Genomic DNA, 23,661 nt, shown 5'->3' on the forward strand with positions numbered 1-23,661 from the left:
CATTCGATGAAATTGCTGAGCAGACAGGTTAAAACGGATAAAAGGAAGTACTTCTTCACCCAAAGGGTGATTAACATGTGGAATTCACTGCCACAAGAGGTGGTGGCGGCCACAAGTATGGCCACCTTCAAGAGGGGTTTAGATAAAAATATGGAGCACAGGTCCATCAGTGGCTATTAGCCATAGTGTGTGTGTATATATAAAATTTTTTGCCACTGTGTGACACAGAGTGTTGGACTGGATGGGCCGTTGGCCTGATCCAACATGGCTTCTCTTATGTTCTTATGTTCTTAACATCACGTTTCCATCCTTCTTTATCAGTGGGTGTGGAATGGGAAGACTGGCAGCCCTTGCGTTGCCTCTCCTCTGTCACTAAAGAAGATGGTGGAGGATGAGTAGTCAGGTAATGGAACAGCTCTTTCTCAATTCTATAGAAGCATTTAACTCTTCAGGAGGTAGTCTGAATAGATACCAGTTTTTGCCAAAGTTCTTGTGACAGATCCTCCAGACCCTCAAACAGAGTGCAATAATGCCAGGAGAGTCAGAATACAAATGGCTCAAAATTTTATCTCGCAGTTTCTGCTCCAAAGTGATGACTTCAGTTTCCTGTGACTGAACTAATATGAATCATCTGCTCCTCGTACATGCAGAGATCTTCTGTTGGGAAAACTGACAATGGGTCACCCATTCTTTCTTCTGGAGTCAGATCCAACGTTGTATTGAATCCGCTGGAGTCTATAACTGCCTTTTTTTCGCCTCTAAGATATGGGCAAGTGAAGTCTGCAAGAAATTGTTGCAGACAGTTGGTATGAAGAGATCCAATGATGATAATGGTATAAACCCAGATCCCTAGATCAAGGAAAATTGTCAATCCAGTCCTCCAAATATCCCAGAGACATAAAGCATTGTTGGGATGGCCATCGCATAGATGGCTGAGGTTGCAACCACTAAGCAGCTGGAATCATTCCAGTTCTGAAGTATGTAGAACCTCGTCTGCTGGGATGTGTCTTTTGACTTCACTCTCTGAAACTGAACCTGGAGAGTATCTCAAATTTGCGGATAGAGTCCTTGGTTTTTCTTGCAGCACTGGAGTTGGTTCTGGAGTATGGACTGGAATGTTCTGCTGGGATGCTGTTTTGCAATTCTCTTTCTCTAAACATAGAGTCCACATACACAACATCTCAGAAGTGACTGACCAATTTTGAGAAAAGAAATTTCTCACCAACACAAACTTTGGAAACTCACATGGAAACAATCTAATCCTTCAGCAGCAAAAGAGGAACTGAGGGTGGAGGCTCTGCTGCACGGGAGCACATGATCCTTGGGCAAGAACAAGCTTCTTGGCTCTAGTGCTTTTAGCTGTAAAAACCTCTCTGATATCAGGTCTACTCATCTTCCCCAGAAAATTAATGATGAACATAGGATGTCTATTTGAGGAATGTACTACAGTAGATATAATTTTGACTTCCATTACAACTAGGACAGAAAGAAGGTGGCATTCCTCTCATTGCCAACGGTGTCAAAATTATTTGTATGGCTCATTACAAGGGTGCAGAATCCAACCATCCACCACCCTTTGGAGCTTGCTATCTACTATGTAAAAACTTGCACATGGTTTTCTAAAATAGTCAGAAAGTGAGTAAAGAATATGGTTCTAAGTATTTAAAGGACACATCATACTTGCAGAAATCTCATGTGCTTTTGTAACTATGGCAACAGTCCTCCAACTAGGGGTGGTTTTTCCATGAAAGCAGAGACACCCCAACGCCCTGGAAGACCTGTGGCCTTCCATAGCAGTGCTCCCAGAAAGCCAGGCTCAACACTAGAGGTGGACACTGATGAAAGAGATACAGGTGTCAAAAGACAAGGCTGGTTGTCACATTCCATTCCTCTGTGCTGTTCCCACCCCCCCCTCCCCCAGTCTCCTCTCTTCTCTGTGGTACAAAGGATGGACAATTGCTATAGCCCAAAGGTCTCAGCTTCTAAATGGGTTAAAAAGCACAGACAAAAGGTCATGCCTGTAGCCCATCTACATTAATATGAATGGATCATGTTTGTAACCTGTCTTCCTGTCTCAAATCCTGTCATACTATAGTACTGATGGAATTTCTCCCTCTGGCTATCACTTCTTACCTGAACAAAACTCTTCCAATATTTGTCTACATTTATATTTCCTCTCTTGCTGTCAGACTATCAAGACTTTACAGTTTTACTAAACTACCACCATACAGAATACCTCCTCACAAAAAACATCTTCCTTTTGTCTAACACCTGGGAAAACTCAAACACTACTTTTATTAAAGCTGCCTAAAACCATCATGTCATTGTCATATTAACTCATCCATGTTATCATACCCTCAGGATATGTTTTTGGGTATAAGTACACCTAGTTTAGCACATGCCCAGTGTCTCTTGTCTCTGGCACCCAATGGGTCCTCCTGTGAAATGCTGATTCATTTCACAGCCTTTTCCCATGGAGTCTGCTCTCCTGCTATCACCCCTTGAAACCCCTCCTATAATCCCTCTCACCCCTGTATTTCTGCAACTTATGTGTGTTTGATTTTCTGTGTGCATATATCCTGTGTTTGTGTGCCTTGTTTTATCATTTCCCTCTTAATAAAACAACCACTCTTGGTTAAGCAACAGTCTGGTTAATTCTGAGAGTCCTCTAATGAAAAACCCTGGTACACAATTTGTGTAAAGATTTCATTGTTACTGCCTCTCACTAGCATAAGGTCTCTTTAAGAGCCAATATTCCTCCCAAACTATTAGGATACCCCCACTTCCTGTAACACTTTGTGCCTAAGTAAACATACCCAAGCATTAATTGTAAAGTGAAAATAATCCTCACTAAACAGAGTTACACCCTCAAGGTCAATGGGCTTAGAAAAGTGTAACTCTACATAAGATGGCATTGAGAATCTCAGAAATTAACATACATTCCATGTATAGTATTTTGTGATAAGGAACTGAGACAAATACACGAATTGTTAGCACCTTTTCACATAGAACAGATCTTCCATGAACATATACAAAACAATACAACTGAACAGAATGCCCTTTCACAGAGATGTTGTCTACCAGTTTGAAAAATGAAAATGTTAACCTTTTCAGATTATGCTACAGCCTGAGTTTTTCACATAATTGCCCCCTTCCCCCACATAAACATCGCCATTATTAGGTATTTTTAAAAAATCTACACTACTGATTACTTTGAAATGCCTCATCACAGAAAGCCAAAACAAAGCCTATAGAGGAAAGATCTATTAAAATTCAAGAAAATGAAGTGATATATTTACCATTTTATGACTTCTTTCATATCACTTTCATGCATTCCTTTGATGGCACCATATATTTCAAAATGCTCCTGCAATGTAATATCTGGCCAAAGTGGGTTTGTCTGTGGACAGTATCCTACAAATCTCATGGAATTATCTTCACTGTTCTCAGCTAAAGAATAATCTCCCATCAGCATCTGTGAACACATCAGTCTTTACTCAGGATTTTAATATAATATTTACAAGGAACAAAATTCTTCACAATGAATACAAGAATAGGTAAATTAAAGTAACCACAGCAAATAATATCTTTGGAAGAAGTTCTTAGCTTGCTTTTCCTATGTGAGCCTGTTTTTATTTATTATAACCTTTATTACTTATTCCTTTCCATAATAACAATAATTTATTGTAAACATTTTATTGATTTGTTTTGATTTTTATTCCGTTTTCCCTGCAAGCTCAGGGCTCAGGGCAGATCACAACAAACAGTATCCTACAATAAAACAATAATCAAAACAGTTAACAATATAAATTAAAAACAGGGAGCACTGTCAATTAAAGTGCAATTGTCTCAAAGACTAGAGCTGCTGGGCCTATAAGATCTTCTCAATCTGGGTTGCCTAAAGATGGAGAGCTTCAGCAAGGGAGGCCAATTTAATAGGACACCCATCGCCTCAACCAGAGGCCTGATGGAACAGCTGACTAATTGGATCCCTGCTAGGTCACTGAGCGTGCTCTGCATAAATTTTGTCTGATTTGCTTATCTACAGAATACCCTAGCCGTAGTAGAAGCTAAGCTGGGGACAGTTAGCAGATGTTGATTTGCTGAGTGTAAGGCTCTTTGGGGCACATACGGGAAGAGCAGATCCCTCAGATATGTTGATCCCAGGCCACGCAGGGCTTTGAAGGTCAGTACTAACACTTTTTGACAAAATCACTTTTATTATTGCAATGTATTGTAATAATATTTATATAAAAAAGTTCAGTATTAACACCTTGAAACAGATTCAGTAGTCAACTGGTAGCCCAGTAGTGCAATTGGCTTAGCATTGGCTGAATTCAAGTCCACACAGGTGAAGCAGTCAGCAGGTGCACCAATGCATTTTGCACTTGCTGGAATTTCCACATTAGCGCCATGGGCAAGCCCTTTTGTTCAGTTCATATTTAGAAATCTGCCTGAAACCTTTATGAATAAGAAACCCCGGGACCCTCATAGGCAGAGCCTTTTCTCACTGTAGGCTTGTCATTGCGCATCTTATTTTGTTATGTACATGAAGCCTCACAGAATATGGAGCTTCAGAATGAAGTTTCTATGTGGGTAGATCAAAATGAGAAGAATTCTTGTAATGGTTAACAATAAAACTACAGAGGAGGGGAGGTTGCAGTCAAATACCTGGCCTGAAGTTGGTTCAATTTCTCCCACCAGCATATTAATCAGCGTACTTTTTCCAGCTCCACTGGGACCCAACAACCCCAGTATTTCCCCTTTTAAAAAGGAAAAAATGCAAAAATATAGAAGTTTTAATTGAGGAACAATTTTTATGATTTTTAAAGTGTATTCAGTAGTAACTAATTTAACTCCAACCTTTTTTTACACAAAGAGAGACATGATTAGTTGCCACTTTCTTTATTTTTCTTCCAAGAAGAAAATCTTTCTTTTCATCAAATTCTTTATGCAAACTGCTGACCAAAATGGCTGGTTTCTAATAAAACAAAAGATTATGTATAGCTTAATAATGAATTTGTTTGACTATATAATGCACAGATGTACCTACAAATGGGCAAAATGCCTCTCCATTAGTCAATGTCAGGGTGTGAAGACAACACCATTTCTTTCCCCCATGCTATCCCTCCCATGTATTGCAAAGGAATCACACTTTACACAGAGTTTGCATCTATTTCTATGGTTTGATACCTACGCCCACTGTGACGATGGCTGCAGGGCTTCTCTGTGTATATGCCATGGTATTTTTACACAAACTGTTACATGGGAAAGAATGTGTGGAGCAAAACAACAATTTGTTCCAAATTTGTGAATGAAGACAAACATACTATAATTAAAATGATAACTCGTTTTAGTACAGTTTAGTTTCTTTGACTCCCAGAGAAAGATTAATCATCGCAATAGAATCTGGTAACAAGAAGTTCACAGGGACACAAAGACAAACTTTACCTCCTCGCAACTCTGGCAGGTTGTCATCTCCTTAACTCTTAACCTCTCTGCCTTAACATCTTCATCCTCATCCTCATCATGCGGCACATCTGGGAATTTCCATGGTTTTGGTTTTACAGGTGTTCTGAAGACAGGAATATATGTTTCAACTCTTCTCAGTGGCCCACTAAATAGATACATCCAATACCACTTTGCCATTTGTGAGTCAGATCTGATAATTTGGAAAGCTGTAACCAGGAAATCCTACTGATGTTTCCATATCCAATGAAGCATTTAGGAAGAACTAGTTCAGCATGTGAGCTGCAGATGCATTTAGACTAAGAACTGTATGAAGCTTTCACATATACTTAAAATTAAACACAGTAATTCTCAAAATCCTGTAAGTCTCAGGTTTTCAAAAAGTTTATTGTAATGTCATGGTAGGCCATGAAATACTTCAGGGAGAACATAACTGGTTAATCATGGGAAGTGATCTCACATGAGCTACTCATATGATTTCCAAAAAATTGAAATGAAGTAGGAATCAGTGAGACAATTAACCAACATAAAACAAATTTAAAAACAAAGTACGTAATACCAGATATCAAAACAGAAGAAATCATGTGTCAACTTAAAGAAAAGAAGTAAAGAAAGGCAACAGCAGCAAAGTAATTTGTTTAAAAATAGATCAATCAGAACCAATGGGCAGCAAACATTACACATCTGGTGCCAGCCAGGGAGCTGTGTGGAAGGTATTCCATAACTGAGGTGCTACCACAGCGGGGGGGGGGGGGGAATGTATCCACCTTCTCTGACATCAGGCAAAGGTGGTCCATGGAGCTGGTACTCCAAAGATGATCTTGGACTGAAAGTTGTTTCACTGTCTTCCTTAAAAATACTGCCTCACTAACTGACCACATGAGTTGCTTGTACAATCAATCCTCATACCCATCACCTGCCAGAGCAAAGCAATAAAATGACAATATTTCCCCAATGACAAAATGACTATTGCTGTAACACTTCAGAAGAGCCTTCAGTAGAGCATACATCATTCCAATTTATTGCTGGACAATCCTGATTTGGTTAAATAACTCCAGTACAGATTTATTGACAGAGAAAATGCACCACTGACCGGAAAAATGGATCCTCTCTTATTGATTTGCCACCATGCTTCACTTCAAGATACCGTAGAAGAAAGAGCCACATTACACATTGCAAATAAGGCTAAAGTGAAAAGAAATATTAATTAAAACTCTTTCGTTCCTTTGTCATTCCAGCAAATGGATACTTTAAAGTGGGCACATGCACTACATCTACAGTCAATACTATTATACTAGCAGTGGAGGTATCATACTAAGACACTGCCAGGCACATACGTTAGTGCAAAGTGCAAAAATGAAGTATTTCTAATAAATTAAATGGTAGTCTAGTAAACTCTAGGCCATCAGCTGGCTGTTTATTACATCTTGATCTATCATAGGCTTCATAATTTTGTGTATAAATCTGCTTCAGTTCCTGTAGATTAAAAAAGCTTAATATTGTGGCAGCTGAAGTAGCATCCTGTGCTTGACCAGCAGAAAATCTTCCAGTTCCTCCTAATTACAGCTCTGCATTATTAAAAGGCTCCTCCATGTCACTAATGCCAGTTGTATTTACATTTGTACCTTACCTTTCCAAAGCTCAGGGCAGCTTTCATAAACATTTTAAACACAGCAACAAGTTGAAACAATTATGTTTTAAGAGTTACATATAGGATCCAATCCCTTATCTCCAATGTCAACATTGCTGGGACAGCATAATTGATCCTTCTACCACTGTGGCACATGAATACTGTTCAAGGCTATTTAATAGTATTTGCATGTCATAGTGATAGCAGAATCAGTCATGATGTGCCAGCAATTGATAGTTGTACTGGCACTAGACACAAGGGATTAGATCCTGCATGTAATTAAACTCTTAAAAATAAGAGTTTAATTTATAAAAATAAGATCCAAGAAAATAAAATATCTTACACAAATTAGAAATAACAGTTACAATAATAACATAAAGATCAACATCATTACTGAAAAATGTTTCCAGATAATAATTCTCTGGAACTCTTAAGGAAAAATATGGTGCTTACCGCTATTACTGAAACCAACAATCTTTCTGAATTTCTTTCCATCTTGTGATCAAGTTTCTGGGTTATCTAACAAGGTGATAAAATTTGCTTGTTTCAATAAATAGATCTGTTTTTCATATTTTCATTCTAAATTAAATAACAGTATTATTTTTAAAAAAAAAATTCTCTCACTGCTCCTTTGATGAATTTACAGCTGAATTACATTATTCCAACCAATATTGTTAACCTTTTATTACCAATGCGGGATCTCAAATGATTTCGAATATCACCCAACTGAATCTAAAGATTATGAACTGAATCTGCTTTCCACCTTAATCCGCCCCCCCCCCCCCCCTTAATCCAACCAAATCCAGCCTAATGATGAGTTCTGGTAAATGTGTAAAATAATTTTATGTAATTTTGGATGGTCCTAATAATAGGTTTTATGTGATTTTGTACTTATTTTTGGATTTTGCATAGACTGACACAGCTGCCGACAACTTTCTGGAACTTCTACAAAAAACAGTTGACAAACCAATGTCCTGTCAGAATCTATGGAGTTTATAAGTGCAGTTGATTGCATGTATCTGCCTTTACAAATGGTAAATTCATATAAGGTATTTTGTATACCAGGGGTGGCCAATGGTAGCTCTCCAGATGTTTTTTGCCTACAACTCCCATCAGCCCCAGCCATTGGCCATGCTGGCTAGGACTGATGGGAGTTGTAGGCAAAAAACATCTGGAGAGCTACCGTTGGCCACCCCTGTTGTATATCATGTTATGGGTTATGGGAAATAAACAAATTGCACCCCCAGGAGTCTATTTCTCCTCCACTCCGAAAACTCTTCAGAAGTTACAGTAAAAATAAAATTATATTTTTACGCATTGAAAACTTACCTTTATAAAAGAAATCAAAGACCCAATAAGAGGATAGATTGGAATGAAGATAGAAAAACAAGTGTGAAGAACAGCAGCTGCTGTATAACACCACATAAAGGAAACTAGTTCAATTACAAAAGAACAAACCAAGGCTGCCTGAAAGGGGAGAAAAGGAATTTAAAATTAAAATAACGAACCGTGGATTATTTTCAACTACATTCCTAATATATCTTTGCAATAGATCACTTGGCAAACAAGAAAATGTGTACACTCTACCTTAAGGCAAACATAGTTATAGGAATAAAAACAACGATATGTAGCTTGTGCTTGAATTACATCTTTAGGGGCTCTGCTGAAACAGCACAAACTAATGCTAGTGATGACTGCAAACTTAAGGATGCTTTTGTGAGAAAACAAAATGGTTGCAAGACTGAAACACAATCCATATACATAAAAATGTAAAGTATTTTTGATGGAAAAATGAACAACCTTACTAAATTAAGGTAAACTGAGAAGACAAAGTCAATATAGCACTTTTAACTTACCACTGAGAAAATGAATGACCAAAATTCTTTAGTGTTCTGTATGGTTTTAAAGGTAAAGGACACAATGTAAGTGAACAGAATTACTGATGGTACGTAGCCAATAAAAGAAAAAACCTGCAAGAAAAAGACATGTCTTAGAATTGCTTATAGCAGGGTTTCCTAAACTTTTCTTTCCTGTGGCCCGGTTATTTTTACACTTCTCCTTGTGGTCCACGAAAATTTGGGGGTGGAGCAGGGAGACAGGAATTATGTCATTTCCTGTGGTGTCAAGGGCCAAGTGATGTCACTTCCGGGGCACACTGAACCAAAACTCCACCTTTTCCTGTGATATCACTTCCAGGGCACTCCCCCAAACCTGCCTCTTCTTCTGAAGTAACTTCATTTTCAGAAAAATCTCTCTGAAACTCATGCTGAGCCAAAATGGGGGTGGAAAGTGGGCGGTCCTCTCTTTCCACTCCCACACCTGCATGCACCTATCTGTTTGTGTGTTCTTCTCCAGCTTGCAAGCACTCCTAATGCCCATGTTCAATTGCCTGCACCACCTACACACCCCTTCCTCAACAGCACTGGTCAGTGTATGCAGTTGGGAGTGCTGTTGCCATTGCCATCAGGAATGACAGCACTGTGTATCACCCACACAGGGTGATATCACTCACACTGGGCCCTGGCAGCTGCTCTACCTCAAAATATGCTGAAACATTCAGCTGCTACTACTGGAACCCTAACTCAACCTATAACCAAGCTTGCTTGGTTTCAAGAAAATCTTTCGACAGCTATTTTTCATACTTTTCTTTGGCTGAAACACTGGGACATTGCTGTGAAAGGTAGCAGAGAATTGTACTGCAATTAATGAATTAATTTCAAGTTATATAAAGTTCATACAAGCTTTTCTGCAGTTATCCCCAAAAGGATACTTATGAAAGGCTTGCAGCTTTTTACTGGTTGTGTTTCCCATGCCTTTAAAAGCAACCTGTTTTGCAGATATTCAGCCAGTGAACTTCTTGCATCCTTTTTAATATCTACAGGAGGAGTTTAATTTTGGTGTCAGGCAGCTGTTAAAAGCAGGACCAGTAAAATGGTGCCAAGTTCATAGTACCATCACTTCCAGTGCTGTTGAGAAATACTGTAGTAATCTCCAATAATTTCTTTCCACCCCACACCTCTTACTCTCACTCACTCATACAGAAATCTCATAGAAGGCACCTGGCTACAACTGGGGGTGCCAACTTTTCATTGGCAGAGCTCCTATGTCTGCAACAACAGTATGATGAACAGAAAAAGTTTCATCCAGCAAAAATGGAAGGATGAATGAAATGGAAGGAAAGGAAAAGAAAGACATGGAAAGAAAGAACATAAGAGAAGCTATGTTGGATCAGGTCAGTGGACTATCCAGTCCAAAATTCTCTCATACAATGCTCAAAAAGCACCAGAATTTCCACCAGTGGGGCCAGGGCACTAGAAGCCCTCCCACTGTTGCTTCCCCTCCTTCCAGCACCAAGAATACAGACAGAGCATCACTTGCAGGGAAAGAAAGAAAGAAGGGGGGGAGGGAAAAAAAAGCCTTTCTCACCATCAGATGACCCCAGCCAGCAACAATTCTGCCAAGGGGTTATTTGGTAAAAAAAAAAAAATAGCTACTGGAATGCCCACTCCCCGCCCCTCCCAGCTGAAAAAAATACACCCACCCTTCTTTGCCGCCCAGGCCTCCAGGGGAAATCTCCTAAAAGAGCATACTGCAAGGCACATGAAAGCTCATACCCTGAAGAACGCTCCATGGATCTAAAGTGCCACTGGACTCCAGCTTTTCTCTTAATCACTGGGAGGGGGGAGAAGGAAGGAGAGGCAGCCCAGCTCCTCTCTCCACAACACAGAGACGGGGGAAGGAAGCCAAACAGAGCTCAGGCTTTGCAGCCTGTGTCAGTCTTCAAGACTAGCTTTTCTCTGCACAACAGAGAGATGGGGGAAGGAAGGAAGCAGAGCAGAGGTCATTCTTTGCTGGGGCGGGGCTAGTTTGCTGGGGGAGGGGCTAGCTTTGGCTTTTCTTGTGACCCGGTAATGAGGCTTCTGTGGCCCGGTACCGGGTCATGACCCTGTAAATGGGAAACACTGGCTTATAGCATATATTGGTATGGTATGAAAACACAGCACAGTTAGAACTTAGAGCACAGTCCATATTATTGAGCTGTACATGTCACAGAAAATTCCAAAAGGTTTAATGACACTTTTTAACTTCTACTCCTTGTCTCCTGCCCACGTGTACCTCCCAAACAGGTATCCACTGGCTCTCCTCCACTCCATATTGGATGTGAGGCTCTTCCTCATCAGTCAACATATGCTACCCAAAGGAGGTATAAGGCTGTTAGAGTCAACTAGGGGAGATGAATACAGATCCCTTGTTATTCATAATAGCTGAACAGGGAAGGAAGATGTGCTTTTGTATTTTGTCATTTTAGGAAGGAGGACACTGTCATTCTTATGTTCTTAGTTCTTTATCTGAACAGGAGCAGGGGCAGTATGCTAGTCTTCCCTGAAGAAGGGTTCCCTACATCCTACACGATAGAAAAAGCAAGAATGCCATGTGCTAACACACCAAGCAGAAGAGAACAAAGGAATGCTATAACAGCACAACACCATACCTATTCTCAAACATTAAAAAAGAGAAAAGAAGGACAGGTTTCTTACCTGTAACTGGTGATCTTCGAGTGGTCATCTGTGCAATCACACATATGGGTATTCCTCCGGAATGGCCCTGACCTCGGAGAGTTCAAAGCAATCTTGATCGTAGATCTGGCGCGCCTCCCCCTCGTCCCGGGGCGGAGCCACCGTTTGCGCATGCGCGGACGAGGAGGGAGGCGTCTAGCCACTCAGTTTCTTCCCGCCACCGGACAGGTGGAAGACGTGCTAGGTAAGTGTCCAGCAGCGGGGAAGGCTGGGTGGGTCTGTGTGATTGCACAGATGACCACTCGAAGATCACCAGTTACAGGTAAGAAACCTGTCCATCTTCTTCGTGGTCTCTGTGCATTCACACATATGGGTGATTAGCGAGCTATCCCTTCGGAGGCGGGTGCTGGATCTGTAAAAGATATGCAAGGTTAGACCAGAATGTAATGAGAGTGGTACTTACGGTGGTCAGTCGAAGATGGAGCGAAGTACAGCCTGTCCGAAGGAGGCATCACGCCGGGCACGAACGTCAAGAGCGTAGTGCGAGGCGAAGGTAGACGTGGAGGACCAGACCGCGGCATCGCAGATGTCCTCTATAGGGATGCCCTTCGTGAAGGCTGACGAGGTGGCGACGGCTCTGGTAGAATGAGCTCGTATGTGTTGCGGGACTGGTTGTTTCGCCAGTTGGTAGCAGAGTTCTATGGTGGCAACGAGCCACTTAGAGAGCCTCTGAGTAGATATTTTGCTGCCCTTATTATGGGTGGCGTAGGTAACAAAGAGTCTCGGATCCTTATGGAATTCTCGAGTTCTGTCTATGTAGAAAGCTAGTGCTCTGCGCGCGTCCAAGTTGTGGAGAGCCCTCTGGCCTGCGTCCGAGGGGTGCTGGAAAAAGGCTGGTATGATTGACTGTTTCCCTAGGTGGAATGGAGAAACGACCTTTGGTAGGAAGGTCGGGTCGGGGCGAAGGACCACCCTGTTACTGTGAAAGATTGTGTAAGGTGGGTCCGCCCTCAGGGCACAGATGTCGCTAGCCCTCTTGCCTGTGGTGAGAGCCGTGAGTAGTGCTGTTTTCCACGATAGCAGGTGCAGTGGAATAGATGCCATGGGCTCAAAGGGTGGTTTCATGAGCTGGCTGAGCACTAGAGAGAGGCTCCAGGTTGGGAGGAGTTGTCTGACTGGAGGGTGTAGACGAATGATGCCCTTGAGGAATGCCTTCGTGGCATGATGAGAGAAGACAGTTGTTCCCCCGATGTGGGGGTGGAAGGCAGAGATAGCTGCGAGGTGTACTTTCAGGGAGGAGTATGAGAGGCCTGTCCTTGAAAGTGCTAAGGTGTAGGTTAGTACCTGAGAGATGGTAGCGCAGTTAGGGTCAAAGTTGTGTTGAGAGGCGTAGTGAGTGAAGCGCTTCCATTTTAGTAGATAGGCTTTCCTAGTGGATGGTTTTCTAGAGTTCACTAGGACTTGGCGGACGTCCGGGGGAAATTCTAAAAACTGATTCTCCAGGCCGTCAATTTGAGGGATGCCGGGTTGTGGTGTAGGACCTTTCCGTCCTGTTGGGAGAGAAGGTCCTGTGCTTGTGGGAGGATTAGGAATGTCCTGTTGGACAGGGACAGGAGGGTGGTGAACCAGGGTTGGCGTGGCCACCATGGGGTTATGAGGATGCAGTTCGTGCGGTCTGTTTGGATTTTCTGCAGGACCCTTGTGATGAGTGGGATGGGGGGAAACAGGTAATGTAGTTTTCCCTTCCAGGTTTGGAGGAATGCATCCCCTCTGGAGAGCTGGGATGGTGGACCTCTCATGTAGAAGTGGGTGCACTGGGCATTTGATGGTGAAGCAAATACATCTATGCTCGGGGTTCCGAAGGTTCTGAAGACTTGTCGGATGTATTGAGTGCTGATAGACCACTCGTGGTTGTTGGTCGAGTGGCGGCTCAGGGCATCTGCCTGGGTATTCTCGTTCCCTGGTAGGTGAACGGCCGTGAGGAAGATGCCCTGGGTGATGCTCCAATGCCACAATGCCAAGGCCCTCTTGCAGAGTCTGATGGAGGCGGTGCCTCCCTGCCTGTTGATGTAGAAGACCGTGGCGATGTTGTCGGAGGTGACCTGGACGTGCTGATTCCGTAGCGATGGGAGAAAGGATCTCAGCGCTTTGTGTACTGCCAGGAGCTCTAGGCAGTTGATGTGGAGGGACCGCTCGTAGTCCGACCATTGGCCTTGGACTGTGAGGGTTCCTAAGTGGGCTCCCCATCCCCACCTGGAGGCGTCCGTGGTGACGATCACTGAGGGAGGGGCTTGTTTGAACGGCATGCCCGTGCGGAGATGATGTTCCATCGTCCACCATCTGAGGGATGTTACGATGTGCGATGGGAGGGTCAAGAGTGTGGACTGGTGCTGTGTGTGAGGATGAAAGGTCCTGACGAACCACATCTGCAGGGGTCGCATGTGAAGTTTCGCGAAGCATAGGACTGCGGTGGTTGCTGCCATTAGGCCTAGCATCCTCTGAAACGTGAGAGCTGTCTGGGAGCGCCGGGCAATGATGGTGTTGGCCAGAGACTGTATGCTGAGTACTCTGTCGTGCGGTAGAGAAGCTGTCTGGGAGACTGTGGAGATGTCTGCTCCTATGAACTGAATTCTCTGAGTAGGGGTTAGTTTGGATTTTGATAAGTTGACCTGGAGGCCGAGAGTGGCCAAGAGGGAGAGGGTAGTGGAGACGTCCAGTTGGAGTTGTTCCCTTGAATGGGCGACGATCAGCCAGTCGTCTATATATGGGTATATTGATATGCTTCGTTGGCGTAGTGATGCGGCAACTACTGCCATGCATTTGGTGAAGACTCTCGGGGCCGTCGATAGGCCGAATGGGAGAGAACGGAACTGGAAGTGTTGCTCCCCGACGGCGAATCTGAGAAATCTTCTGTGATGGTGGTTGATTGTGATGTGGAAGTAGGCATCCTGTAGATCTATGGATGCCATCCAGGAGCGTTCTGGAATAAGTGGAAGGATTGCCTGGAGTGTGATCATATGGAATTTCTTGTAGGTGATGTGGAGGTTTAGTTTGCGAAGGTCGAGGATCGGGCGGAGACCTCCATCTCTTTTCGGCACCAGGAAGTAGCGGGAATAAAACCCGGTGCGATGGTATCGGGGTGGGACTGGTTCTATCGCGTTCTTGTCTAGCAGGGACGCGATTTCTGTCTGTAGAGGTGCGGACGATGGGGTGGTAAGAAATCTGTGATGTTTCGGGGTGGATGTGAATTCTATTAGGTATCCTCTCTGTATGATGGCGAGGACCCAAGCGTCCGATGTTATGTCTCTCCAGGCGGGGTAAAACTGTTGTAGACGGGTGTATGAGTGGGGATTTGGCTGAAGGAGGGGAACTGGACGTCTCGTGGCAGGGTGGTCAAAGAGACGGTTTTGAGGTAGCTGCGGTCTTTTTGGAAGTTTGAGTGCGTGGTCTGTATTGGGATGACAGTTTGGGCTGGGGGGTTTTTCGTCTCCATGAGGTTTGCTGTCTGGGAGACTTGGTACCCTTATGGTAGGTGGACTTCCAGTTCCTCTGCCTGTTGAACTGGGGTTGGTGTTGGGAGACCCCCAAGCGTTTCGCCCGTTTCCTGCCGTCATCGACTGATGTGAGGATGTCGTCTGTGGCCGCGTTAAACAGGCCAAGGCCGTCGAAGGGTAGGTCCTCAATCTTATATTTAATATCCGGTTGGAGTGACGAGGACCTAAGCCACGCATGTCTGCGTAAGGCTATAGCTGAGGCCAAGGCTTTGGAGGAGCACTGTGCAGCATGGCGAGCTGTGTTAATCTGCTGCTTGCTCAGTCTTGCTAATTCCTGAAGGGCGTTAGTGGCTGGTTTTCGTGATTCCTCGGGTAAGGAGGGTATCAGGGTGTTGAGATAGGTGGTTAGATTGTATGCATATGCTGAAAAGCATGCCGTGTAGTTTTGTATCTTTGTTGCAGCTGTAGTGAGCGAATATATCTTTCGCCCTATAGTATCGAGCTTCTTGCCCTCTCTTTCCGGGTGTCTCGTCTGTTTCGATTTCGAGGAGGAGTGAACTATTATGGAGTTGGGAGCCGGGTGGGTGAACAAGAACTTTGCGTCGGGTGCGTGGATCTTGTAAAGGGCTTCGACTCTTTTGGAGGTTGGAGGTACCGATGCCGGCTTGTCCCAGGCTTCCTTGAGTGTTTCTAGGAGGACGGGAAGCATAGGAAGAGAGGAGCTTGATGGGAGGTCTGCATGTACGAGGTCAAAGACGACATCAGAGACCCTGGGTGCGTCTGTGTTAAGCTTCAGATTCAGCGAGTTCGCCATATTGGAGACTAAGTCAAGGTAGGATTTCGGACCCTCTGATGGAGACAGGTCCGCTGGCTTAGCTATGTCGGAAGCCGGAGATTGTAGGTCCGACCCCGAGGAGCGGTCGGATTCGGAGAGTTCGGCTTCGGAGTCGTCGTCGGTTCCGTGCTGCAGGTCTGGTTGGGTTTCTACAGGTGGCAGCTGTTTGTTGGGCGCAGTGTGTATGGAGCCCGGTGGTGAAGGCAGTTTCGGTTCGAGGTCGGGGCGACTGCGTTCGTCATGGAGCTGAACGAGCCTGTCGTAGTCGAGGTGGTGTGCGCGCGGGGACGCTTCGTAGTGTCGGGTTCGATCGTGTCTATCCGCGCGGTCTCGGTATCGAGGGGAGTCGTGGTAGCTGTGGTAGTGGCGTCCTCTCGAATCCGAGCGGTAGCGGTCGTGAGAGAGGGATCGTCGGTGCCCTCGTCGGGTCCGGGGAGAGCGAGATCTAGACCTCGACGGGGAGTAGTAGGAGTATCTCTCCCTGCGGCGGCTGTGGGAACGGTGACTGCGTCGGCTGCGGGAACGTTGACGGCTGTCCCTACGGCGGCTGTGGGAACGTTGCCTACGGTGGCTGCGGGAGCGTCGGCGACTGCGTGAGCGTTGGCGGCTGTGAGCTCTTGGTGTGGGTTGCCGGGGTAAAAGGACTCTCGGAGTCGAAGGTTCCCTGGTCAGGGATTGGGCTTCCAGCGGCTTAGAGAGGTCTATGAAGGCGCTGGGGTCGAGTGGTTGGTGGCTCCTTGCAGGGGAGTGGGCCTCGAGTATTTGGTCGGGTGGGGAGTTCGTGACTGACGGCGACTTGGAGGAGATGCGTACAATCTCCAATGGTGTGATGTTCGGTGTCGGTGTCAATTTCACTGTTGGTGTCTTGGGAGCCGAGGCGGAGCTCGTGGTCGGGTTCGATGTCGATCTTACTGCGGTCGAGCTCGTGGTCGGGTTCGAGCTTGTGAGTTGCCCAGATTGGTCGGAGGGTCGATGTGCAGACTTGGTTTTCTTTATGCTGGCGGTGCTCGTCGTATCCACGTGGGCGGACTCGGAGCGGTGACGCTTTTTGGTGCCGTCCGACTTTGTGGTGTGTTTACCGGACTTAGGCTTGCAGGGACCTTGAGCCACGGAAGCTGCCGGCTGCGCCGTTCCCACGTGGAGTGGGGAAGATGGCGGATGCTGGTGTTGCGCGCCATGCGGTCGGAGGGAGGCTTCCATTAGATGGCTCCGGAGTCTCGCGGCGCGATTCTTGCGGGCCTGTTTGCCGAACTGGCTACAGTGGACGCAGGAATCCGTGTGGTGGGTCTCCCCAAGGCAGAAAAGGCAGAGGGAGTGCCCGTCAGACGATGGGATCTTGGCAGAGCAGCGCGTGCAGCGTTTGAAAGTGACCTTGTCCCTTCCTTCCATCCGCTCGTGGGGAGGGGGGTGAGGGGGGGTGAGGGAGAAAGTCCGAAAGATAGTGAGGAAGGTTTTTTTTTTTTTTTTATACGATACCCGGTGAAGATGAAAGACTGAAGTTGGAAGATTTGAAGAAAGAAGTAGGTTCGCTGGTAGATTGCAATGAGGAAGTTGGAGATCAACGAGGTAGGTGCGATCGGGTCAGCGGTAAGGAAGAAACTGAGTGGCTAGACGCCTCCCTCCTCGTCCGCGCATGCGCAAACGGTGGCTCCGCCCCGGGACGAGGGGGAGGCGCGCCAGATCTACGATCAAGATTGCTTTGAACTCTCCGAGGTCAGGGCCATTCCGGAGGAATACCCATATGTGTGAATGCACAGAGACCACGAAGAAGATTACTTACTTTAAAAAGTAGTAACAAGAAAATATTCCAGAGGGCTCTATCTACCAACTCCTTTGTTACCTATTGCCAAGATAAAAGCTGATCCCCGCTGAGACTGGAAGGCAGAATGCACTCCTATGTTTGCCAGGGTTCTTTCCAGGGAATCCTTGGTCTAAGCGAGTTTCCTAGCAATGAAAGGCATCATTTCCCCCTTCCTAACTCTAACAATCAGTGAGGGCGAACTCTGGCAAGCTCGCCTCAGCCCCTCCTCTTCTTTGAGACAAGATCAATTCGGGAAAGAGGGAGCCTTCTCTAGTGAAGGAGAATTAGCAAGCTATAGATGGTAAGGGCAATCTTTCAGGATCAAGAAACGATCTACCTTTCACAAACAGCTTGTGCTTTAGTTAGCACTGCCAACAGCACCTGTATGAAAAATATGGCAGCCTTATATCCTGATGTTACTTGTCACTGGAAGCAGATTTCCAGAAGTGCTTATGTATCATCTTTACTGGCTGCCAGCAGGCTTTCAGATACACAACAAGATTTTAGCCTATATTAACGCAAAGTGTACTTCTTTTTTCTCCAATTGTGTTGTATATGTTAAGAGTAATATAAAACATTCTCATGACTGGCATCAGTCCACCAAGCATGTGTGAAAAATGAATGCAAAGATACATGTTTTCGAGGGCTGCTCCTCAATTTATGGAATCCTCTTTCCTTGCAAATTTCCTTGCAAAAAGACTGAACGTTTTTTGGACATATTTTCATTTGAGCAGAACACCAATTGCAAAGAAATGGTTGGTGGGGAGGGGGGAGAAGAGTGATAAATATGAAGTTTAGTATTAAGCCAAAAGTATCAATGTTTGAAGGAGCCTGTGGTGCAGAATGGTAAGCTGCAGTACTGCAGTCCAATTCTGCTCACAACCTGAGTTCGATCCCAGCGGAAGCTGGGTTCAGGTAGCCGGGTCAAGGTTGACTCAGGCTTCCATCCTACTGGGGGTAAAGTATAGATGACTGGGGAAGGCAGTGGCAAACCACCTTCTAACAAAAAATCTGTCAAGAAAACATTGTGATGTGACTCCATGGGTCAGTAATGACTTGGTGCTTGCACAGGGGGACTACCTTTATCTTTTTATGAACATTTGGAAAGAGAAGGGTTAAAATCCAAATGTTTAAAGAAAGAGACAAAAAGAACAGAACATTTATGTGAAACTGAAGAAACCTTACCACAGCAAGAAACTTCTCTGGAAAAAAATAAGCTTCATGGTGAAATACGAATAAGCTTCCTATCATCAGAAAGAGAATAATGTAAAATAAAGGTATATCAACTAGTGCTTGTCCACACCAGTAAGCAGAAGGATAAAGACCCGAAATCTTCAGCTGAGTGTAGGCTTTGATCTGTAAGAGTACATAAACAAAATGTTAAAATACATGTCAAAATATGGAAAATGACAGTAACTCTTACTAGTTGCTAGTGCAGAAAGAGGTTTGCTCTGTTGGAGAAATATTCTTTATTCAGCAGAAGGAAGTCATTGAATCTAACACATTGAATTTTTCTTTTGCTCTCTTCTTTCTTTCCCATTTTCCCAAGTAGCCTGCATAGACAGCATCCATAGCACCTGATGCATTCCGAGAACAGTATTTCTATACTAGGCACAATGAGCACCAGACTCAGATTCAGTGGGAGCTCACAGGAGCACAGCTCCTGCACCTTTCTGAGAGTTCCTTCTCCTCCTTCTGAGAGTTCCACCTTCTTGTCCATTGAATAGTATGTGCAGCTGCATAACAATCCCTGGATGAGCTCCACCACCTACTTTTCTACAAAATGACTGCTGATGAGCACTACCCATCTCAGGTACTTGGAGAGGAAAACAAAAGAATGGAGAGGTACTGCAAGAATTTCCTGTCCTCTCAACTGCTTTCTAACACCATCACCATCCTTACTTCTGCAGGGTCAGGAAGCTGGGGTGGAAAAGGAGAGGAAGAATTCCAAGATTCGGCACATATAACACCTGAAGCATTTCTATTGACATTATTGAGTACACTATGGTCTTTCAAGTGTGCCAAACATTTAGCAGATAATATAAACTATTTGTCAATGTATCCAGAAATCATTTGATTTTTCTTGAGTTCAGTTCTGAGATGTGGGAGAGGGCAATTCATCAGTCTGTTATTTAAACATAGTTGAAATTGTGCCCTCTTTTCTTTTCAGCTGGTCTGTAAAGTGTCTTCAACAAAAAAAAATTAACTCTACATTTGAGCTGCTAACAAATGTTCAAAAGACAGCAAGACAGCATTGAAGAGATGATATGATTACAAAATTGTAATGCCTAGGAGGTCCATCAAGGGTTCTTAGTCCATCTTGCTCACCTAAGAGAAGATACCCCAAAGACCCATAACTCTTGAAAGAACCCAGGTAGGAAAAATATTCTACTAAAATTGAAGTATAGCAAGTTACAAGTAGAAAGCAGCTCAAAGAAAGAAACAGTAATGCCATGGATGCCTACACACTAGGTAGGGGTGCAGAACACATTTGCTATAAGGACTGGTTCTGACATAAATGGGACTTTGTCAGACTGGGCCATGCCTATCATAAAATTTAATGCCAAGTAGCAGAGACATAAACTTATAAAAGCCATGGGCAAACCCAATTAAAGATATTTTTAAATTTAAAATACAAACATGCTTAAAACATTAACACTCTTGCAATGCTTCCATGCTTTCTAGAGTGGGGAGCAAACCCTTTCCTCAGCCTGCTCTCATGGTCAATGCTCTAAGCCTAGGAGCTAAGGGAAAACATGAACTGGTCGTCCAATTGTGTCAGGAAAGGGTTCGTTATTAGAACCCCTATCTAAATTTGTGGATCACTTTTTGAAGCCTTTTGTTTGTAAGATTCCCAGTTTTATTAGAGACACGACAGATTTTGTCTCTAAGACTGAGGATTTTTATATCCCTGCAGATGCCTCATTAGTAACATTGGACGTTCAATCATTATACACTAATATTCCCTTTGAGGATTTGAGAAGTACAGCTCAGTGTTATTTGGATCAGAGAGAGGACTTGGATCCACCAACACCTTTTTTGTTGGAGCTAGTGGACCTGATTATTGAAAACAACTATTTTCGTTTTGACCAAGAATTTTTTCTGCAACGTAAAGGGGTTGCGATGGGCAGCGCTCTGGCGCCATCTATTGCCTGTTTGTTTATGGCTGTGCTGGAAAATGATTTTTATTGTAACAGTGACATAAATCCTTTCTTTGAAGATATATTGTTTTTTGTTAGGTTTGTGGACGACATCTTTTTGGTTATGAAACATGCAGAAAGATTGGAGAGTTTAGTTGAATGGATGGACTCTTGTCACCCTAGCATTAAGTTTTCGTTTAATAGAGATCCTGACACCATTGTGTTTTTGGACACGGTGGTGTATCGCACTGCTAATAATACTCTAGCTATTAAGAACCATAGAAAGGCGGTGGCTAAGAATGGGTATTTACATTATGACTCTTTCCATCCTCCCGTTTTGCGCAATAATATACCCTATGGGCAATTCTTACGCATGAAACGAAACAGCACCTCAGTCACTGAGTATAAAAAATCGTGTAACCAACTGACAGTGCAGTTTAAGGAACGGGGTTATCCAGTAACAGTCATCAAAGGGGCGGAGACGAGGGCTGCCAAACAAGAACGTTCCCTTATGCTTCAGCATTCGAACAAACAGAATGGAGAGGCTAGGGAAAATCAAAGATTATTTTGTTCATTACAATATACTCCGAAGGCATTAGCGATTAAAAATATCATTTTGCGCCATTGGGGTATTGTTTCCAGCATTGCAGGATGTGCCTCCCCACCTATAATTGGTTTCCGTAGATCTAGGAATCTAAGGGACTATTTGGTGCATACGGATTTGAATACTGCACAGACGTCTTCTCGATTGCCCCCTGGTCATTTCCGTTGCAAGGGTTGCAAAGCGTGCAAGTACTCTCTACAAATAAAAGAGTATGTGGATCCTAGATCCCAAACAACCATTAAATTGACAGGTTTCACTAATTGTGACTCTAAAGGGGTCATTTATGCCCTGGTCTGTGGAGATTGTTCTAAAATGTACATAGGATGTTCCCGTAGGGCGATTAAGACACGTGTTTTGGAACACATCTCAAGGGTTCGCCATCAAGTTCCTGGTGTTCCTCTCCTTCAACATTTTACTGAGACTGATCATAACTTAGAAGCCTTAAAATTCTTTGTGATTCAGAAAATTGGTGAAAGTAGAGGTGGTGATTTACAAAGGACCATGTTACAAAAAGAGGCACGGTGGATACATTGTTTAAACACTATTGAACCCTCTGGCCTTAATCAACACAATGATTTCTCTTGTTATATATAATGTATTTTGTTTCTTGGGTATGTTGGTAGATTGTGGTGTGGTCTCCTTTAAATGGTTGAGTAACAACAGCTGTGTCCGTCCTTTTTAAAAAAAGCTGTGGGCTCTGGTAGCCCAAGCCGCAAATTAAGATACCTAAATGGGCGTTTGAGAAAGAACTTGGCTGGAGTTTTCAGGTTGTTTTACCAACTGTATCTGTATGTTTTTGTTAATATCTCTTTGGTTTAGGGTGGTTTTTATCGGTCACTTTTGTTGTTTGCAGTTTGACTTACGAGGAAGCTGCAGGAGCAGCGGAACGCAATCAAATCCGGGGTTTGCATGAAGGTTAGAATTTGTCCTTCAGAAGTCAACAAACAATGGAGGGACTCCTGCGGAACATTATTATTTTTGAGTCTTTGCACTCATTTTGGAAAACTCCGTGACTGTGTGGGGTCCTCCTTGGAGTATTGTTTTGAGACTGTTGTTTTCTATTTATACTGTATGAATGTATGCCCACTGTTGGGGGCTGTTCATTTCATTATAATAGAACTTTATATACACCAGTTAAGAGTGTTTGTTTGTGCACAATATTTTGTTTTTTTGTATTTTTGTATTTCATATATTGTGCTGCCACTGTTCTTTTGCATTGTAATCCACCTTACTGGCTTGTTGTTATCCATTATCTAAACAGTGCACATTATTTTCCTACTGAGAAACACTGGATTATGACAGCATGAATACAGTGAAAAAGAGGAGGGAAGGAGGACGATCCAGTTACACCCAGGATAGCCACAGCATAATGAGCCCAGCGCACACACTGTAACAAAGCACAGGAATGCTCGTACCATAAAACTTTGTTGGTCTTAAGGTGCCACTGGACTCAAACTCTGCTTCACACACATACGCACACACACCCACAGAGTAACAAGGCAAGAGGGAGGAGATGAGGGGGAAGCAGACCCAGTTGCACTTGGGAGAGCCACAGCATAAAGAGCCCGACAAAACACACCCATCACAGCAAGGAGATGGGGAGGGGGAGGTGGACCCAGCTGCACCCAAGAGCTGCAACATAATGAGCCCAACAACACACACAAACACTCTGGAGTGGCTTCTGGATAGGAATGGTTTTTGGCACAATCCACTTCATTCATGGGTGGGGGAGAGAGAATAGAACCTCGACACACACACTCCCCTTAGCAGCTGAAAGGGTGGTTCCCTCCATTTTTCTCCCACTTGCTACTTGTTTGCAGGCTGGATTAAAGCCCTGGGCAGGCAGGTTCTGGTCTTCAGGCTGTAGGCTGACACCTCTGCACTAGGGAGTAATTGGTGTAAGACAGATCCAAAGGACCCAAGTGGCCCGGTAAAATGAAAATTCTCTAAAATTGTCATGAACTGAAGGGAAGATTCCAGACCCCAGTTTGACAATGAGACTGAGCAAAAAATTTGCATTTCTGCTCTTACAATAGTTAAATTCTCCCTAATGTATAATTTAAAAACATGCAAATTGATAGTTCATTACATGTTTCTGGTGCATCCTACTGTAGAGCTGGTTTTCTTAGTAGAAGTACCCAACAATGCAGCTTGAAAACAAGTCAGGGCAA

At 44.0% G+C, this 23,661-nt stretch overlaps 1 protein-coding gene across 2 annotated transcripts in view; it reads right to left on the reverse strand.

The window, feature by feature from the left end:
- ABCA5 (ATP binding cassette subfamily A member 5) overlaps positions 1 to 23,661 on the reverse strand; it is a 125,043-nt gene that overhangs the window by 30,945 nt on the left and 70,437 nt on the right. Inside the window, exons 23-31 of one of the 2 annotated variants that reach the window (XM_060252221.1) lie at positions 18,932 to 19,102; positions 8,956 to 9,069; positions 8,429 to 8,566; positions 7,553 to 7,618; positions 6,563 to 6,654; positions 5,452 to 5,575; positions 4,864 to 4,981; positions 4,672 to 4,763; positions 3,300 to 3,475 (exon numbers count right to left, since the gene is read on the reverse strand). In XM_060252221.1, coding sequence (XP_060108204.1) covers positions 3,300 to 3,475; positions 4,672 to 4,763; positions 4,864 to 4,981; positions 5,452 to 5,575; positions 6,563 to 6,654; positions 7,553 to 7,618; positions 8,429 to 8,566; positions 8,956 to 9,069; positions 18,932 to 19,102 — 1,091 coding nt within the window. The remainder of the gene's footprint in view (positions 1 to 3,299; positions 3,476 to 4,671; positions 4,764 to 4,863; positions 4,982 to 5,451; positions 5,576 to 6,562; positions 6,655 to 7,552; positions 7,619 to 8,428; positions 8,567 to 8,955; positions 9,070 to 18,931; positions 19,103 to 23,661) is intronic. The other variant, XM_060252222.1, reaches the window with a different exon arrangement.

This window comes from Heteronotia binoei, chromosome 13 (assembly GCF_032191835.1).
Source record: "Heteronotia binoei isolate CCM8104 ecotype False Entrance Well chromosome 13, APGP_CSIRO_Hbin_v1, whole genome shotgun sequence".
Taxonomy (NCBI): Eukaryota; Metazoa; Chordata; class Lepidosauria; order Squamata; family Gekkonidae; genus Heteronotia; species Heteronotia binoei.